Genomic DNA, 18,730 nt, shown 5'->3' on the forward strand with positions numbered 1-18,730 from the left:
CCTTTTTACTAGGAGCTGAGATAAAAATGTTAGGACTCAGAAAATAAATCACAGCAAATTGTCAGGCTTTTAGAAGCCTCTAAAAACTTACCAAACCAATTACAGGACTGTACACCACACATGTGACTTCATTTAGTCACAGTGTATGTGTTACAGCCAAATCTCAAACAAAATTTTTCAGCTAATACCTGCTTCTTTTTACAATTTAATCTTTAAGTAATAAGAAGCCTAAACTGGGATGTATAGTTATAAAGGAAAACTGATTTAATGGGATTTTTCAGGTTTTTTTCACTTATTTTAGACCAGAAGTGGAATTCCTACATCTGTTCTTAAAAAAAAAAAACAAAAAAAACATACAAATGCAAACAAACAAACAAAATAAAAACAAACAAACAAAAACACGAAAAAAAAACCCTACACAAACAAAGAAAAAACACCCAAAGCAGCCACATTATATATGGGTTTGTAAACATTTAGGGTTCATTTGTTTTTTAACATACATTTAGATAATGCAGAAAGTTGCAAAGCACATATTTGACAGGAGAATTAACAGCTCATGTTTTGTTCATTAAATTTCATAAATTACATAACTTTGAATTAAGTTTCTTGAATGGGTGGCCTAGGTTACTAATAGCGTGAACCAACTCATTAATATTTAAAAAAATGAGATTTTGAAATTTTTCTTGCATTGTTTAGCTGACAGCAGACATGATGCATGCACAGATATCATATGTACTATCCTTTTATTCAGTGCCATCTCTTGGAGTATTATCATCAACTAAACTGACCTACAATATTACTTCAATTCTATCTGTCAGTTTTTGTCACTGTATGTTCAGGTTACATGTGATGAACTCTAGCAGCATATTTAGGAATTCAGAACTTTCGTTTGGAGGTTTTTTCCCCAGGTGCTTTATTGATTACAGTGTTACACATTTCTAAAATACGTTTTGACAAGAAAATCCTGAGTACGTAATACATTTAAAGTTTTATTGTAAAAGTCCCTGAGTTTTAAATAACTAGTATTAAGCATTCAGGGTTATCCCTAAAACCAGAGAACTGGACTATAAATATGTCTTACTTTTAAAAATATGAAGTAAGTGAGCATCATTTAAAAAGAAACTTTTTCCCATTCCTGAATGCATAGTTTGAAGATAGGAAGAGCTTTAAATTCATATTTTGTAGCAAATAATGCCTTATCAAGCTAAAACTCAATGTGTATCTCAGGAAAAACTAGATTTGATAAAAAATACTTATTTAAGATTAGAAATAATCCATTCCTGTGTGAATTTAAAACTTCAAATATCTGCTTCAACACGAGATATAATGAAAAATGAAAATAATAAGGTTTCACAGATTGGATCTATTATTAATTTACTTTTTAGTCTGTGGTGACCTGCTTGATATCACACATTTTGTTTCCTTTTTAAAAACTACCTGAGTTACAGGTGACAGTATGAATATTCTAAGCTGTATTTTTATGCTAGTAACAATGCCCACAATTTTCAGCTGATATAAAGCCATATTTCTATCACTGCTTTACAGCCATGGAGACCTGACAGTGTTTTTCACAGTCCAAATATTTCACATTCATTTTAAATTATTTAAATTCCATCTCAATAAACACTTATGTTGGTTTCTGAGACTAATTGCAAGGATCAAAATCAGGTCTGATGAATATAACTACCAATCTGCATTCAGGCTCAAAATTTATACAATATTTACAAGAAGTAAAAACTGATTTGGATATACATAAATAATAAAGATAATATTTTAAAAATTGTAAACCCTATGTTGCATAAAACTATATACAATGTCGTGAAACACACTGGTTTTATTTACATTACTCCTAGACACCATTTTACTGGAAAAGAATGACTTAAAAATCCTGTCTGACTACACCTATGAAGACTTCATCTCCCTGTGTCTAATTTATGTACATCAATTAGGCCAAGTAATGTGTAAGTATTCACAAATTCTCCTCATTTAAATTATTGAAATCACCAGTTTTAGTCAAAGTTGGCTAAATGGAGTCCTCTGAACATAAGATTACATAAGATTAAATGCCATCTTTATCATTAAATGGGAATAATCACTTTGGCACTATGACACAAAAGCAATTTAAATGGCCCTAGAGGTGCAGCTCCAAAGCCCTGACAAAATTTTTTACTTATTATAAAAGGATGAAGTGGAAACTTATGTTATGATAAGTTATGTACATAACTTATGTATTTATGTACAGAAATGAACCACAGCAATTACATTAAAAAAAATTCCAACCTATCACCTTACTAAATGACATATTCACAGAATGACCCAATATAAACACAAGCAAACAACACTGATCAAATTTCTGAGAATTAACCAATTTTTTAACTGCTCAAAAAGTATCTGCTTACATCCATATGTTAACAGACACCACGTGCTTTTTTATCTATTTGGATTTACACAATCAAAAACTGTGCACAATGCAGATACTGTTTCTCAGCTGTCAGAGTTTCAGACTCAGTCTCTTTGGAGACAGATTATTTGTCTTGGCCACTGAGAATATGTTTGTGTAAAAGACAAAAAAAAAGAAGGCAACCCTTGCCTTCAGATCTTACACTCTGGATAACAAACAGAGAAAAGAGTTTTTCTCCCAGAGACAATCAGGGTACAGGAGTTCAGGCCAATGTCCCACCATTCAGGATGACACCCTTCTCCAGACACATCCATACATAATTTGACTGCTGGCATGGAAACAGCCTGCATAAATACTTAAAGAATCATACTTCCATGTAGCCTTGTCTGTGCCAGGTATAACCTTCTTCAGTCCCCTGCCCCCATTCTCCTCTGCCCTTTAAGTATAACCACCTGCCCAGCTCCAGCCAATTCATCTGACCAAAAAAAAGGGCAAAGATAAAAATCAAATTATTTGTATTTGTCAGCACAAGAAGCAGTATGTCAGTCTTACCATCAGGCTTTATTTTCTACTCCCTTACACAACAGTAGCATCTAGGGGCCAACAAATAACAGAGCATCACTGACATAGTCTGGATAATGGAGTCAGAATTCCCAACCAACTGGCCTACACCAAATCTGAAGAACCTTTCTTCTCTGACACAAAAGAGACTCTTCAAAAGCAAAATGGAAAATAAGTTACCAAAGTCTTACTTCCATTTGAAATACCTCCTTAACTTTTCAAATAGAATTATTATCAGTTTCTGGACTCCGCTCTCAGCACTGTAACTTACTATATGTAAAATGATCAAACCATAGGATCACACACTGCACTGCCTTCTTGCCTTCTTCAGAAAGTTAAATGAAGAGAGGGAAAAAAAAAAAACAACCAAAAAAAACTTGGGTGGCCTTTTTAGACCTTCAAAAACCCTCACTATGTTATCCTCCACTCTCTCAAGTCCAAGTTACAGAGACTTCCAGAGAGAAAAAACCCCACACATAGTTTTTATCAGTACTTTTTAATGATGTAAAGTAGGTCCATACCTTGGGGCATAATGAAATTAATATGAGTTTACTACCTGCCATAAAAACAGGAAAAAGACCCAAACCCTTATGCCATTTAGAAAAGCATAACTTAGCTTTCAGTGTTCTGCTGTGCAGTGATTTACAAGGGATCAACACCACCTTTGATACTGACCCAGAGCTGAGGATTTTTCATTCTGTACTATGGACAGGAATAGTATTCAAAAGCTGTTAAAACACAGCTTCATCTTGTTTGCTTTTCAGCAATCCATGCATTATTGAAGTCTAAAGAAAAATTACTTCACTAGCAAGACAATAATCTTTTAATGAACAGACTTCCTCATATTACCAATACGTTTATATATAGAAAGCAAATGTGAAGAAATAGATCTCACTAACTTGAGATAAGTTAATTTATGTTTCAATAAAAGGGAAGAATGTAAAAGTACAGCAAACAATGATGAAATAAAACTACCTATAGACAATTGCCAAAAAGGAATTTTACAGGTCTGCTGGTTTTGGCCGGGGTAGAGTTAATTTTCTGCCCAGTGGCTGGTACAGGGCCGTGTTTTGGATTTGTGCTGAACACAGAGTTGATAATATAGAGATGTTTTTGTTATTGCTGAGCAGGGCTTGCACAGAGCCAAGGCCTCTTCTGCTTTCTCAGTTTAACCCTTCTGATTCTCTCTCTGGTCCCACCCCTGATCCCACCGGGGGAGTGAGCAAGCACCCTCTGTGGGGCTAAACCATGACAATGAGACTTTTGCTTGTTTTTTTCTGACAGCCATCCCTTATTTTTTTCTTCTACTTCATGAAATAAAAATTCATGTTATATATATGACAAAAACTTGCTGAAGAAATAATCATATGAGATAAGGAAAATATGCATTTTAAATTTTGTCTTCAGCATGTCTTCTTTGGCTTTTTTTGTTCTTGCTGCTGCAGCTTTTTTCAATGTTGAAAAATTTTGATGGCTTATAAATCTAACATTGTTGCACACTTGACACTTGCAAACTATTCCTACAAGATCTTTTTTGAGACATATTTGCTTTGAAATTGGTAGAAACTGAAATAGAAATATTTTTCTTGAGTTACTGCACCTCTACAGATAAGGTAGTTATGAGTTTATCTAGGGCAAGCCTGTATGTTTTGTATTCAGAACTGTCTCCTCTTAGCAAAATTACACATCATTTAGACCTGATACCTTGCTTATCTGTTTTCTTGCTCTTCAAGATACAGTCAGTTCGTGAAAGGCTACAAATTGCTCAATGTCAAGACCTTTTCTGGTCCTTAACCCCCTCCACCAGCAAGCACGTTGAGGTGACAAGGAGTTGTGAGGGGACATTGCCAGGACAGCAGACTCCAACAAACCCAAGGGATATTCCAGACCATATGACCTCATGCTCAGGAAGGGACATGAAAAAGGAAGCAGGGGGCAATCAGAATGACATTTGATACATTTGTCTTCACAAGCCACCATGATGCATAATGAAGCCTTGCTGTGCTTGGGATGAACACCTGGCTGCTCATGGGAACAGGTGAGTGAACTCCTTGTTTTACTTTGCCTATACATCTTTTGCCTTATCTCCTAGTGTTATTGCTGTACAAAGATAAGTATTATTAGTGGGCTGTTAGCAAATTATTCTATCAAGATATATCTTCAATTTGACCATTACTTAGGTAGTGTGAACTATTTAGTGATCCTGGGGCAGGAAAGTGCACACAAAGAAGTTGTGCTAATAAAACTTCAGCTACACCGTGAGCACCCACATCCTGAAAGATATTGGAGAAAAGCACAGCATAGCAACAAGCATTCTCAAAAATGCAAGTCCAGGATGATAGCTGAAGTCTATTACTCATGTTTGGCCTATTACTGGTGCTTGAGTTTGCATCCCATCCTTGACCCCTGCCTGTAAATCAGATGCCCCGCTACTTTTTGTATTAAAGGGAATCACAATCCCACTCTACCTGGAAAACAGCCTTTAAGACATGCATTTTAACAGGTTTAAAAATTCTGTTGGAGCTATTTTCCAATTATCACACCTCTTTGAATATTTCCTATGTTCCTCCTTATATAATGCAATAGTAACATGTTATCGACACCGAGGGAGGGATAAAAAAAATTTATTTACGCTTATTTATTTAACTTTGCTTTAAGGATTTGATAATTTTATGGCTCCCTCAGTATTTATATCCACAAATGACTTCAGATGAGTTCATCCTAGCAACTGTCAGCACTCAAAAATTAAAACACAGATAAGCTGCATGGGCTTTCTTTTGTTTGTTTTTTTTACCCCCAAGCTCATGAAGAATGAGCAGAACACAGATGGTTTCATAAAACAAGGAGAAAAAGCATCATCAGCAAACAAGCATACAAAACTGATATGAAATCTACACTGTATTCCTCAAAGACAGGAATATTCAGGAGTTTTGTATGGGAAGAAAGACACTGTAGATCTAATATTCAAGCCTACTGAATGATAGGAAATTCATTAAATAAATCTTTCAGGCAACTAGAACTACAACCACTTCTATCCTAGCACATTTTTATTGTTAAAAAGATTCATTTAAAACAGAGCAGCATGAATTACTTCATCAAGATCACCGCTATTATAATGAATCATTAATATCCTAGTGAAAAATTTATTATTATGAATAATGCATTCAAAATGATAAGACAGAAAATGAAGCATTACTCTGAAGTATCAGAGAAAATCAAAGTGATGTTATGAAAGCTGGCAAGATAACCATAATTTTTTGTTCTAAATCTTTCTAGATGTCTTTTCAGATGCTTTACCTTTATTATATTTTCTTGTTGAATATTTATATTTTAACTAAAGAAAAAACAAATATGTTAAACAACATTCTTCCCTTTCTATGAAAAAAATTGTCTCAGTATATCCATTTCTTTGTCCATAAAACCAGTTCTGCCCTCAGGAGGCCCATTTCTGTCTTCATAACATTTATTTGAGCATATGTGATTGTGAAACAAAACCCCTTCTTTGCAATAAACAGCATCATTATTTTTTGAAACTATCTACTGCATATATACCAGAGTTAGAGGAGGCTTAGATAAAATGTGTTAGATGAGGTAATTTTGATAGTTGCACTATGCTCAGATCAGGTCTCAAAGTAATAACCATTTCAACATAAATGCCACAGAATAAAAACTTACCACAAATACAATAATTGCTTTCTTTTCTGTGGAGTTAGAATCAGAGCAATCAACTTGTCTTTAGATTCACAGTACACAAAAGTTGCTCTGTGGCTTACTGCAACTGAGTTCAGACAAGCAAAATAACAAGCATAATATTCGGTGTAGCATTCTGCAGCTAACTAGTTTTAAGTAAACCCAAAACAGAAAACACCACACTAGAGTCCAGGCAAAGGACAAAGGAAAAATTAATCTTTGAATGGCCATTAAATATTCCTTTTATTCTTGATAGACTAGATTTGTCCCTTCTCCTTGACAGATTTGTGTATATTTCATCTAAGCAAGCATTGTTACAACCATCATTGCTTCGTGACATGAAATGACAATTAAAACACTCAGTGGTACCTTAGAATTAGATGTGGATTCCAAAAAGCAAAGCCTGTTGCCAAATCCTTCTGCAGCAAGACACAATTTCTGTTGCTCCTTGTGAACAGTTGCAGTGCACTGCAGAACCACTTCATCATCCTACCAAAAAGAAAAAGCAGAAAAAGAACCAGGGTTATGTTTCTGACCCAGTAAGACCTATGGAAGCTTTTAGAAAATCATCGTTAAATGCACAAACTGTTGTCCCTGAACACAAGCAGAATCAAACCCCAGCGTTTTGGTTTTTTTTTTAATTTTGAATTGTAAATGTGAGCAAATCAATTAAAATAATTATAATAACTGCCTATGTGCTTTTTCTGTTTACCTGTCCTGGTAATAAAAGTCAGAGCAGGAGTTTTATTTTAATTACACACAAAGTACAGAGGAATTAGTATTTCTTTCATAGGTCAGTCATACAATGCAAAGAAGTAGAAAAGCTTCAAATCAATTAATTGATGGGTACCATATACATGTGAATTAACTTGTTTGTGTACATACTGCCCATATTCTAGTTAGTGCAACTTGCTTAGAAGGTTGTAAAGCGATAAGTAAACAAAAGGACAAAACATTCCTCCTATCTTCAGCGTAATTTTGTACATATGGTTCATAAACTGGTGGTTTTGCAATAAATTGGAAAGTATAATCTTGTGCAAATAAAGGTTTTTTCTTGCAAAAAGCTAGTGCCTACTCACTGCCGCTCCTTGTAAAAGCTGTGGACAGAACTACCCACAGCTTCTTAACAGAAGGAGGTGTGGTGACTTGCTGAGACTTCGGCGAGCAAGGAAGGCAGACTTTGTGATAGAAGATAATAAAAGTATGATGACTAAGCAGACTGCTGAAGCTTATCAGAGAAAGTACCATCATTGTCTTATACTGAGTTTAATAGACTTTATGAACTTGCTAATTAAGTGCTCTGTGCTTATCCTAATGTGCAAGTGTATAAAGACAGGCAGGAAATACTCTGAATTAAAAGGGAAAATTAGTTATTGGGACAGCTGACCATAGCTCTGCTTGGTATTTCAGAGAAAGGAGGGTCTAGGAGGAACCAATGATATCTTGCACACAGCAAAGCAAACAGTATGTTCCTTAGTCCTTAATAAGAATTAACTAAAATTTTACAGGACTAATTAGGTGTAGTAATAGTTAAAGATCTTATCAACAAGCCCCAAAAAACAGAGGCCGACCATGATTTAAATTACAGTTCTTCTGAGTAACACAATCAGCAGCTTGAGAATCTCTGCAGAAATATGGTCCCAGTTAAAGAAAGAAAATTTCGTTGCAATAAGTCTATTTTCTAGCAAAGATTTTCTGTTTTAGGACAGAAAAAATAGCATATCCATATGCATTCTGCCAATTCATTTATGAGTTTCCAATAATAAATTTCAAACGAATGACTATGAAGAGGCCATATTGAACACTGTAAATAAAATTCAATAAATAGTACAATAAAACTACAGGATGAAGCATACAACTGGAAGCAGAATAGGCTAAGTCTTCAAAAATGCATGCATTAAGGCAGGAATGTTTACCAAAGGACTTGTTCTTATAGGCAGTTTGCTACAGAGGGACATTCAGAAAAGTTCATCAAATTAAATGAATGCCTGAATTTAAATTGAACTGAATAATTTGAAGCCACACAAACACTCATCCTGAATTAGGCTAGTTTTTCATTTGGTTCCATTTACTTCACTCAAATAATTTAACTAGACTAAATTAAATTGTATCTCAATCTGAAAAGAACGGGAGCTTACATAGGGTTTGATCCAACACTTGAAAAAAATAATTTCTTGTTACCCTTTTTTAATCGTCCCCATATGGAAAAGGCAAGTGTAGGTAAAGCAATTTCCCTTGTATACCAGCAACAGTGCCCATGATGCAATCCACAGTCAATTGTCGAGGTGAAAAGTAATAACTGCTTCCAGTCAGGCATTAAATCCGAAACACGTAATGCATGCATGTGTTACTGGTGAAGTTCAATATGTAAAATCACAGCTAACAAAGAAAAATCCCTAAAGGCCAATATCAAGGATGAAAAAGACCACACATACAGACCTAACAGCTTTGTTGTGTACTCTTTGTAAAAGTAATATCATCTATTAAAACCCAGAGCATTTGGGGGGGAGAGCAAGTGGTTGGTTGTGTTTATTTTTTAAAGCACTAAATTACTATTTCCTAATCTGTATTACATTTGATTCAAATTAAGTTTCTTTACAGGTTAAAAACAGTGATGTTAGACTGAAGCTATATAAAAACACTCTCCTTCATCTTTCTCCTCCTAGCCCTTCTTCCTGAAGTAACCCCCCCAGCAGAATCAAAATTTCAGTAACTCTGTCACCATTGTCTTAGAGTGGTCTCCACAAAGCATCACTAAAGATTCTAACATTGTACCTCCACAGCCAGAAGCAAACAACATAATAAGGCTACTTTCTACTGAAATGAACCGCTAATTTTGTTTTGTATTGCCCCATTTTCTACCATTGTAAGCTAGGCTTTAAGAGAACATCTGAAAAGTGTTCAACATACCACATCTACAAAAATTATTGTATACTGACAGCGGCAAAATATAAGTTGGTTTGGGGCAAGTCCCTGACAGACTTAATTTTAGTTAATGATCTAATGTATCATACTCTTCCCTGTAAACCAATTAAGCTCAATTACCAGGCACACATGTATAATGCAGAAGCCGACTGCTAGTGAATTAAGAACAGGAATACAGCAAATGCAAAAGTTCTTGACACGCAAACTTACTCAATACATTTTGCAAACATTTTCCCCTTCTTTCTCTGTGCAGCGTATGGCATACACAGATTATTTTGTTACATACTTGGCAAATAAAAAAAAGACATTTTATAAATAAATGCTTACAAGTTAATGAAAATCAATCACTCTCCCATACTATTTTCCAAAGTTTGTTTCTGGGTTGGTAGGACACGTTCATTAAAACAAATGAAATTTCAACTCTGTTATATTTCCTTTGTTTTCTATGGAGATGTTCACAATAAATGTTCTCTCAATTCAGGCCTCAGAATCACAGTGTTGTGGAACTTACTGTTCTAGTCCAGGTGGTGTTGAAACAACTAATGTTAAGAAAGATGTGATGCCATTGTCAGATCACATGAAAGGTCCTTACAGATAATGAGTGTCACACACACACACAGAGTTCTAAGTTACTTTGCATTTCTGCGCCCAGCATTACAGAATTGTCTCATATAGGCTCCACATTAGATTCAGTCTTCCAACACTTAATACATGTTCAGAAGATTACTACAGATATTCAACTTGATTGTGTTGCAGAATTATTTAAAGAAATGTAATGGAATAATGTAAGTGGGTAAGCAACTCAGCAGTGTTTTTCTAAACCTGTTTTCAAATCAGCAAATGATAAGCAGTTTCAGTATAAGCAGAGCTAAAAATGCAATATTTCCTTGCTAAAAATGCAGTATTTCCTTATCTTAAGTCACACCAACACAGAGACCTTCACTGAAGGTCTCCTTGGTCTTGTACAAAGAACACTGCAATATGCATCATACTAAATGTCTATTAAAGAAAAAAATCTTTCAGATATTTTTACATCTTGAATTATGAGACGTCTCAAACTGGTTCATTCCTTCCTATTATCTTCTGATATTAGATCACCATTGCTTTTCCTGTCAGGTCAACATAATTTATAGTTCAAAGGGCTGTAACTGTAACCTTCAAAAGTGAAGCAAATATATCAACTCTCTTCATACATGACTGAAAATCCAGGGTAGAAGAGGCAATGCACAGTTCCTGACCATAATGTTGGTGCCTTCTAAACACATCTGTGAATGTTATTTAATATTGCAGTAAACTAAACAGACAAAGATCTGACAGTTCAAGAAACCAACTTCAAGGACAGGTGTTTAATGCTAAAATGTAATCACTTGCACAAAATTTTTATCCATATGGAATATAAACTCTTGGACAGAATGTTTCAAGACACATAGAAGTCTGTGCATGTCTAGCTGCACTGACGATATGAAGTACATAGCCAAAAGAACAAAACCTAGTCTTTTGTAATGCAGTTATAGGTCTTTTTAATAGATCAAGTGTGGTCTTTAGGGTAGTTAGGATAAGTGAAGAGAGATGCAGAAATTTTGATTCTATGTTTCAGAAGGTTGGTTTATTATGTTATGATATATATTACATTAAAAATGCTAAATAAGAATTATACTAAAAGAACAGAGAGAAAGATTCATCAGAAGGCGAGACAGGAATATAATGGAATGAATAACAAAGTCTTGTGACTTCGAGAGAGTTTGACTCAGCTGCATCCTTGATTGGTTATTAAGTAGAAACACTTAACATGGACCAATCGAGGAAGCACCTGTTGCATTGCACAGCAGCAGAGAGTCGTTGTTTAGATTTTGTTCTGAGGCCCCTCAGCTTCTCAGGAGAAGAAAATCCTGGTAAAAGGATCAATCAAAATAACATGCTCTAATAAACAATAGCATGTCTCAACAAATTTGAAATAAATGAATTTAGTATATACTCAATTTCATTAAAATTCAAATAAAAGCTAGTATCTATATGAACTTTAAAATTATTTTAATTTAAAGCTCATATTCAAAACAACCACAACATATAAAGATTGTACAAAGTTTCTCATAGTCTTGGAAAAGCTTCAGTACAGCTTGGAAGAAAGGGCAGTAGCACAAACCCAAAATCCCTGCAGCCTTTTCCACTGACAGATATTTCTGCTACTCTTGTTTTTGCTGATTAATCATCACTTTGGTAAACATCTGCCTGTTTCCTCCATGGAAATTTGAAATGTTACTATTTTCATCCCAATTCCCTGTCATCATAGCAGCTTTCACTAGTAAGTCCAAAGACACTGCTTTGTCTTCTATTTTTCCAGGGTGTGGATACTGAAAGAAGAGGTATCTAGAGAGCAAGGGAAAATAAGTCCCAAAAAACACGCAAATTCTGTGCACACAAGGAAATGTCAGTCACTACAACAACAATGGAGCACAGTCCCAGGTGTATTACATTTACTGCATCTAAGAGTGAATCTAACTTGGGAACGTGTCCATTTAGTTTAATGAATGATTCTTCTATTCATTCTCATCTACCCTTTAGTTCACAATCTGAGGTGCTTCACAGCACTAAGGAATTTGGAAGAGCAGTAATCTCCATCCCAAAGATGTGCATGTGAGGAGCAAAGAGGATACTACCTAGCTACAGTAACAGAGCATGCCTACGGGATGACAGAACTGGCGTTCACATTGCCCAGCTGACTGATAACCTGAACCAAAAAGCTATTCTCCTCCCCAAGTTTGAGGACTGAAGCACCATATCTATGAAGACAGGATTTGAAAGTTGAGCCTGTTCAACCTGAAGAAGAGAGGTTGTGTGGGGACCTCATGACAACCTTCCAGCATCTCTAGCCAGGGAAGTCAGCGAGGGACTCTTCATCAGGAACTGCAGTGATGGGACAAAGAGTAAAGGGTACAAACTGAAAGAGGGGAAATTTAGGTTAGACAGTAGGAACAAATGTTTTACTGTCAGGATGATAAGACACTGTAACAGGCCCAAACCCTGGCGGTGTTTCAAGGTTGAATAAGGCCTCGAACATCCTGATCAAGTGGAAAATGTCCCTGCCCAGGGTAAGGGGGTTGGAACTATCTCTAAGGTCCCTTCCAACCCCTTGACATTCAATAATTCAGTGGAAGGCACCGTGTAGCTAAAGCTTCCATAACAAGCCATATACAGTGCTTTAAGATGATGAGCAAGAACCATCTTGGAGTAAGCCATTAATCCTGATAAATCCATGTCTTTCAGCCAGTACCTAGTTCCCAGTTTTAAAGATACCACATCTCCCAGCATGAAGATATTCTGCTTTATGTCATGCCTGATATCTGCACTCACTCAAACAGCACAAGCTTTTGATAAGCACACTACAATATTATTTCTGATTTTTCAAGAATCATTCTGAAATTTCAGGTACATGTTATCTATGTCACAAAGCCCTGCTTATTTTTAAAACATCCAAATTTGAAAAGCAAGAACAATTATTGACTAAAAAGCAGAACACAGCAGATTTTTAATAATATCTATTCAGTAAGGGCTATACAATTCTTGTAATGAAATCTTTATACTCACAGAAACTAAATAAATAACTGAATAATTTAGTAGATGACCCAGTGACTAAAAAAACCAATTCTCACTTTTAACAGTGGCACAGCATTTTCTACAGCTAAAAATTACACCCAAAACCAAAATATTGCCAGTAATAGCCATAAATTGTCAAACTGCATCCTTAGAACTGCATGCTGGAAGACCAGATTAATGAGGGAAGAGCATGGGTTTGCTCTCAAGGTATAATATTGAAACAGCAAGTTCTCAAGCTCCTTAATAGCACTTACTTTCATTTGCAGCAATTATTTGACTTCTCTGTGAAATATGCTCACATCTCCTAAGATTACATGAAATACATACTACTCAGTCAAGAAGAAGGTTAATTTCCCATGTCAAGATCTGGGCATTTTATGTTCCAACATAAATGTTTTGACTATGTGTATTTTAAAAAAAAAAAACAATTTGAAGTTACAACTGGACAAAACCACATACATACATATGTATACATAGGTATCTATCTGTAGGTATGTTTTTGTCACATTGTTCACACATATATGCATGCATATATTTCCTTTTAATAGTGTTACTGTGCCCTATTAAACCCTGAAAATTGTCACCTCCTATGTAAAGTCAGTTCCGATTAAGCCTTAACCTTCTCAATGTTAATTCTGTTAAAGAACTACAAGTGTCTGGCAATTCCCACAGGTGGGCACATCTACAGTGCAATAGCTGTTAGTACCTCTTCAACATGGATGTATCTGGGATTTAGAGGGTGGAGTACATTTTTTCCTGGAAACCTGATACAGTTGGTTTGTTTGGTTGGGTTTTCTTACAATACCACATTCATCATGTTTGATTTATTTTATTTTTATTCTGCACATTGCCGTCCTTGAAACTTTTAATCCATTCATATACTTCTAAAATTTCTCAATTCATTCATATCTGGTAATGGTTTAGGGGGGAGTCAAAAGATAAGAAAGATTGAATAATTTCTTTTTTTTCCATTCTCTGAGAATGCAAAATACATTTTCCTACAGTATGTCATTCTCCTGTTTTACAAACTACCCATTACTACCTCCAAGTGTTTTACTTTATCCATGCAAGAAAACCACAGTATTGGACCTTCTAGTCTTGCCACAATCTTCTGCAGAAAAAGGTGAAGATAAATAAAAAAGCAATATACCACAAGTAATACATTTATTTAGAAACACTGTATGTGCTCCAGCCTGAGATGCTTAAACTCATCACATCAAGACTATGACATTTGTGTTTCCCTTCCATTTCATGACAAAAACAGGCAACCTTTTTCAAGCATTTTCCTTGATTTTAGATTTTATACCTTATATTTTACTTCTTTGCAAAGAATGCAACAAATAACACGAGTTATTACTAAATTAAATAATTTGCTGTGCTCTTCACAATCTGATTATACATAATTACCTCTCAAAGATATAATGCTGACTCTGAGTTTCAGTGTCCTGACAATATATCAATTCTGAAATGGTGTAGAGAACAGAGAGTGTCACATTTACAAAATTCTACATTCAAAGGTTAAACTTTGTAAGTTATGCTTGTACATTCAAATTCCTACTGTTGTTTTATATGACAAATACTGTAGCTAGTGGAAGGTTTCCTCAACTTCCATATGCTATAAATCAGAATCTCAAGACTTAAATATCTCAATTTTTAATAGGTCATAGAGGCAGAGTTCTGCTTCACTGCATCCAATTTACTGTTCAGCTGTGCAACTGAACGGTGCAATGGGAATAGGTGCCACACATACTTTATTCTATTTTGTAGATTTACAAATAGAAGTTTAGCCAGTACAAATTGCTTTCTGCTTAGGGAAACTGTAGAATACTTCTTGACTTATAAACTTCACTTCAACTTCCTGTTGTCTTGTTGGGATAAACACTAGATTTCAGAGTAGAATAAAAGGTTTGAAAGACCTAAGGCTCATCTAGCACAAGACTCATATAATTGCAGGCAACCAGTATGCTATATGCTAACAGCATAATAGGGTCCACAAATCAACTCCCTAAGATGATCCTAGACATCTGACCAGCAATAAATTTTTTTAAAAAATCAAAAATCAGATGTGACTTTTTTTTTATTTTAGGCATCTGAGTAACATACACAACGGGTTTTGAGTCTTGACAGAAATACTACTACTACTGGTTGCCCCAGAGCCTTTTCCTTCGGTGATTTAGAAGGTAAAAAGCTACAACAGAGAAGTCAAGTAAAAAGTTAAGATGGTGTTTTTCCTTCTCCAAGTCCCTGCAGACAACAAACAGAAACAAAGATTTATGAAACACTACATACATAGCAGGTGAGAACTGTGATCTGCAGAGATTAAATTGCTTTTCAACAGCTTTACAGAGGACAGCAACAGAACACTCAGAGGAGTAGCCTTATTGTTAATTCTATTCTTGACTGATCAGCCAGTCAACAAACTACCAAATTTTAAATACCACTTTAGGACAATGACTCTAAAGTTTCTGACATCTGAACACAAAGACTGTGACAGAAGTAAAAAAGGCCATAAACTTGTGATTACTCTATCTGAGCTTGAATCACAACTATACTATCTCCTTGGTTGCAGATCACCATTGCAGTAGTGCAGTTCAGCCATTTTGACTCTTCATTTTGCATAAGAGAATGACAGAGAGCAAAACGACTAATGATACCTATAGAAAAAAAAAAAGGAAAGATTCAGGAATACTGCTGGGATGCAGTCTGCTTAGGTGGTGGGAAAACTTGGCAACACTGGTATTTTTGTCACTAAAACATGGAAGAGAGGACAGGTAATACTGGTTCTTAATACATTAAAGAAATAAGCATTAGACAGCTGGGGAAAAGTTTTCAGAAAATAAAGCATTGTTATAGACCAGTTTAGAAGCCTAATCATTATAAGATTGCAAAAACTGCCCAAGAAAACTTCTTTCAGGATGATTTCTGCATAGCTGAACTTGTCTTAGGATGAGAAGAAGAGATTACTTTTCTGGTCACGCAATTGTAAATGGTCTGAACATATTTAATTGTACATGTTTTAGTTTTATCCTGTAGGAGGAGTAATTTCCTAAGAATTCAACCTTATTCCAATGGGATCCTCCTTTGAGAAAGAAAACCCCAGGCAGAACAGATGGAATTCCAAAGGACCTGATTAGCTGGTAGCTCTCAATACAGGACTATGAAGCCGGCTGCTAGTACAATAACTGTGTTACCCTCCTCCTCCTTCCCCAAAAAGTTCTAACTTAGTCATCAAAATAATTTGCAACATTACAGCAATGTCATAGCAATCTGCAGTACTAGAGACACGTGGCAGGGTTAAAAGAAAAGGAAAGCCGAACCTGAAGAAAATAGCCCATGTTGAGTCACACAGATTCATATTCTGCACTGGCAGAAAAAGTTTTCACTAAAGAACAATGACACAAAGAGCTTGTCAGAAAGCAAACACTTAGTACACGGGAAAAAAACTTGTTGCACACCACATGGATAGTGTGATGCTATATGACAAAGCAGAATTTATCTTGGAGCTGTGCTTCAACACTGCAGAGTGTCTCAGACACAGTGCCCATCCCAGCCTGTGCATTCCACAGCCACCCAAAGGAAATGAAAAACATGATCAGAAGGCAATGCACAGCTCCAGCACAACCAGGTAACAGTGCACCTTGTGTACTCTGAGAAGTGCTCCATGGAGAAACAAGCACAGCACTGGCTTTGGTCTGGCTGGGCACTGCTGTGGTATTGTAGGTGACTGTAACCTTCAGCTGCACATGCTGGCCAGACACCTCCTCAAGCAAACTACTTACTAGTGATAGCAACATGCACACAACATGTGTGTATAGAACATCTGAAAGCAGATGTTCTATACACACATAATCCAAATGCTTCCTCTTCCAGCTCTTTATTCCACTGTGTCATCATGAAATAGTGTCAAATTTGGTTTCAGCATTCATGTGCATGTGCTAGCATGTTCTTGATTGACTTCTACTGTGTCTGCTAATGATCATATTCCCAAATTAGATGGTTCATTTTATTATTTCTCACCTTCTGTGGTCCTACAATCTTTTAAAAAATGCCAAGTCCAGCTGTCAATGTCTAATAATAAATTTGTTTGTTACCATAGTTAGCAATGGCTAACTCTGCATCTGACACAGTTGACAGAGGAGTGGTGGAAAACATCTGCAATGAAGTGTAGCTACTAAATTAAACACAAACATCTGGTGAGCTCATTTCAGCTTCTTAACAGCTTCAGCATTTCAAATTTATCTCTGATGTAATTCACCTATTTTAGGAATTTGATAAGAATCTATTGTGTTACACCCTCACTCACTAGTTCCAGGCTATGCCTCTTCTGCACTCAAAGGTGTGATTATAGCAAGGGAGATCTCCATGCTATATTTGATTTTGCTGGTGTGAATAACAGTAGCAGTAAAGACAGAGATGAGAGCATGCTAGAAAGGTGCCCATAATATTCTGCAGGCAAACACAAGATTATCTCTATTATCTGAGTCAGTTAGGAAGGTACAAAACTGACTGTAACAAATATCAAGGACTTAATAACACCACAGCACTCAATAGCTAATAAATCCCGAGCCTCACCAGTATCTGAAAATAATCACTGAAGCGTTTTAGTTTTACAACACTTTTCTGAGAAATACCTCATTAATCTCAGCTGAAAAACAGAGGCACTTGTTAAAGCAAATAATTTGTTCAAGGTCATAAAATACTGAGACTCAAACTGAACAAACACACTTTTTTTTTCTGTATATTCCTACTAATGAGTTCCAGAGCAAGAAGGCTCTAGGAGAATACCTTTCATGAACCAGGTCCACTCACTCCAATTCAGACTGGGAAAATTTCCCCTCTACATCATCCCTTTCATGCAAGAATACATGAGAAAAGGTTTATCAGCCCCCAGTCTTGGATCTTGTGAGCAGTCTCAGGCAGCTAAGTTTGTAATATGACCATCTGTTTGAGTGCACATTCCATCCTAGTTCACTTTCTCTTCCCTTCATCTTTTATCAGCAGTATTTCTTGAATTGTTCCAATTCAGTGCTCTGACAAACTGATATTTTTCAGCAGCCCAATCAATGATGAGACTTTCTCCTCCAATTCCCAAAAAACTCACCTGTCACTCTTGTTTATTTTTGAAGGGGAAAGACTCATTCCCATCTTCAGCTGTTTCAGCCATGTAATCCTCTATCAATATTTCTCCCTGCTTTCATTCTGAAGCTGCTGTTATTTATGATATTAACCCTTTCACTTCACACATTTACTGTATGATACTTCCTTGTTTCCATGAGAAGGCTATCACCTTTCTGAATTCTTCTTAGACCAAAACCACTTTAAAAAATTCTCTCAGACTACAGTTCACAACTTCTCCTCTAAGCATCTTTGATTTATGACTTATTATTTCCTGTAGACCATTAATAAAATCATGAAGATGAGATTTGACATGAACATGTCAAAAAGACCTATTGCCAATATTCAATCCCTACCCAGCTTAAAATGCCACCAAGGGCCATCACACAGCATGAGCTGAACCATATTATGAAATGCCAGGAAATCATTACACTGAAAACCCAG

The 18,730-nt window shown here is 35.8% G+C and overlaps 1 protein-coding gene across 10 annotated transcripts in view; it reads right to left on the reverse strand.

The window, feature by feature from the left end:
• RYR2 (ryanodine receptor 2) overlaps positions 1–18,730 on the reverse strand; it is a 382,187-nt gene that overhangs the window by 277,628 nt on the left and 85,829 nt on the right. For all 10 annotated transcript variants that reach the window (XM_038130404.1, XM_038130398.1, XM_038130396.1 and 7 more), the window contains exon 2: positions 7,022–7,141. In XM_038130404.1, the coding sequence (XP_037986332.1) occupies positions 7,022–7,141 (120 nt within the window). The remainder of the gene's footprint in view (positions 1–7,021; positions 7,142–18,730) is intronic.

The sequence above is a fragment of the Motacilla alba genome, chromosome 3 (assembly GCF_015832195.1).
Source record: "Motacilla alba alba isolate MOTALB_02 chromosome 3, Motacilla_alba_V1.0_pri, whole genome shotgun sequence".
Classification (NCBI taxonomy): domain Eukaryota; kingdom Metazoa; phylum Chordata; class Aves; order Passeriformes; family Motacillidae; genus Motacilla; species Motacilla alba.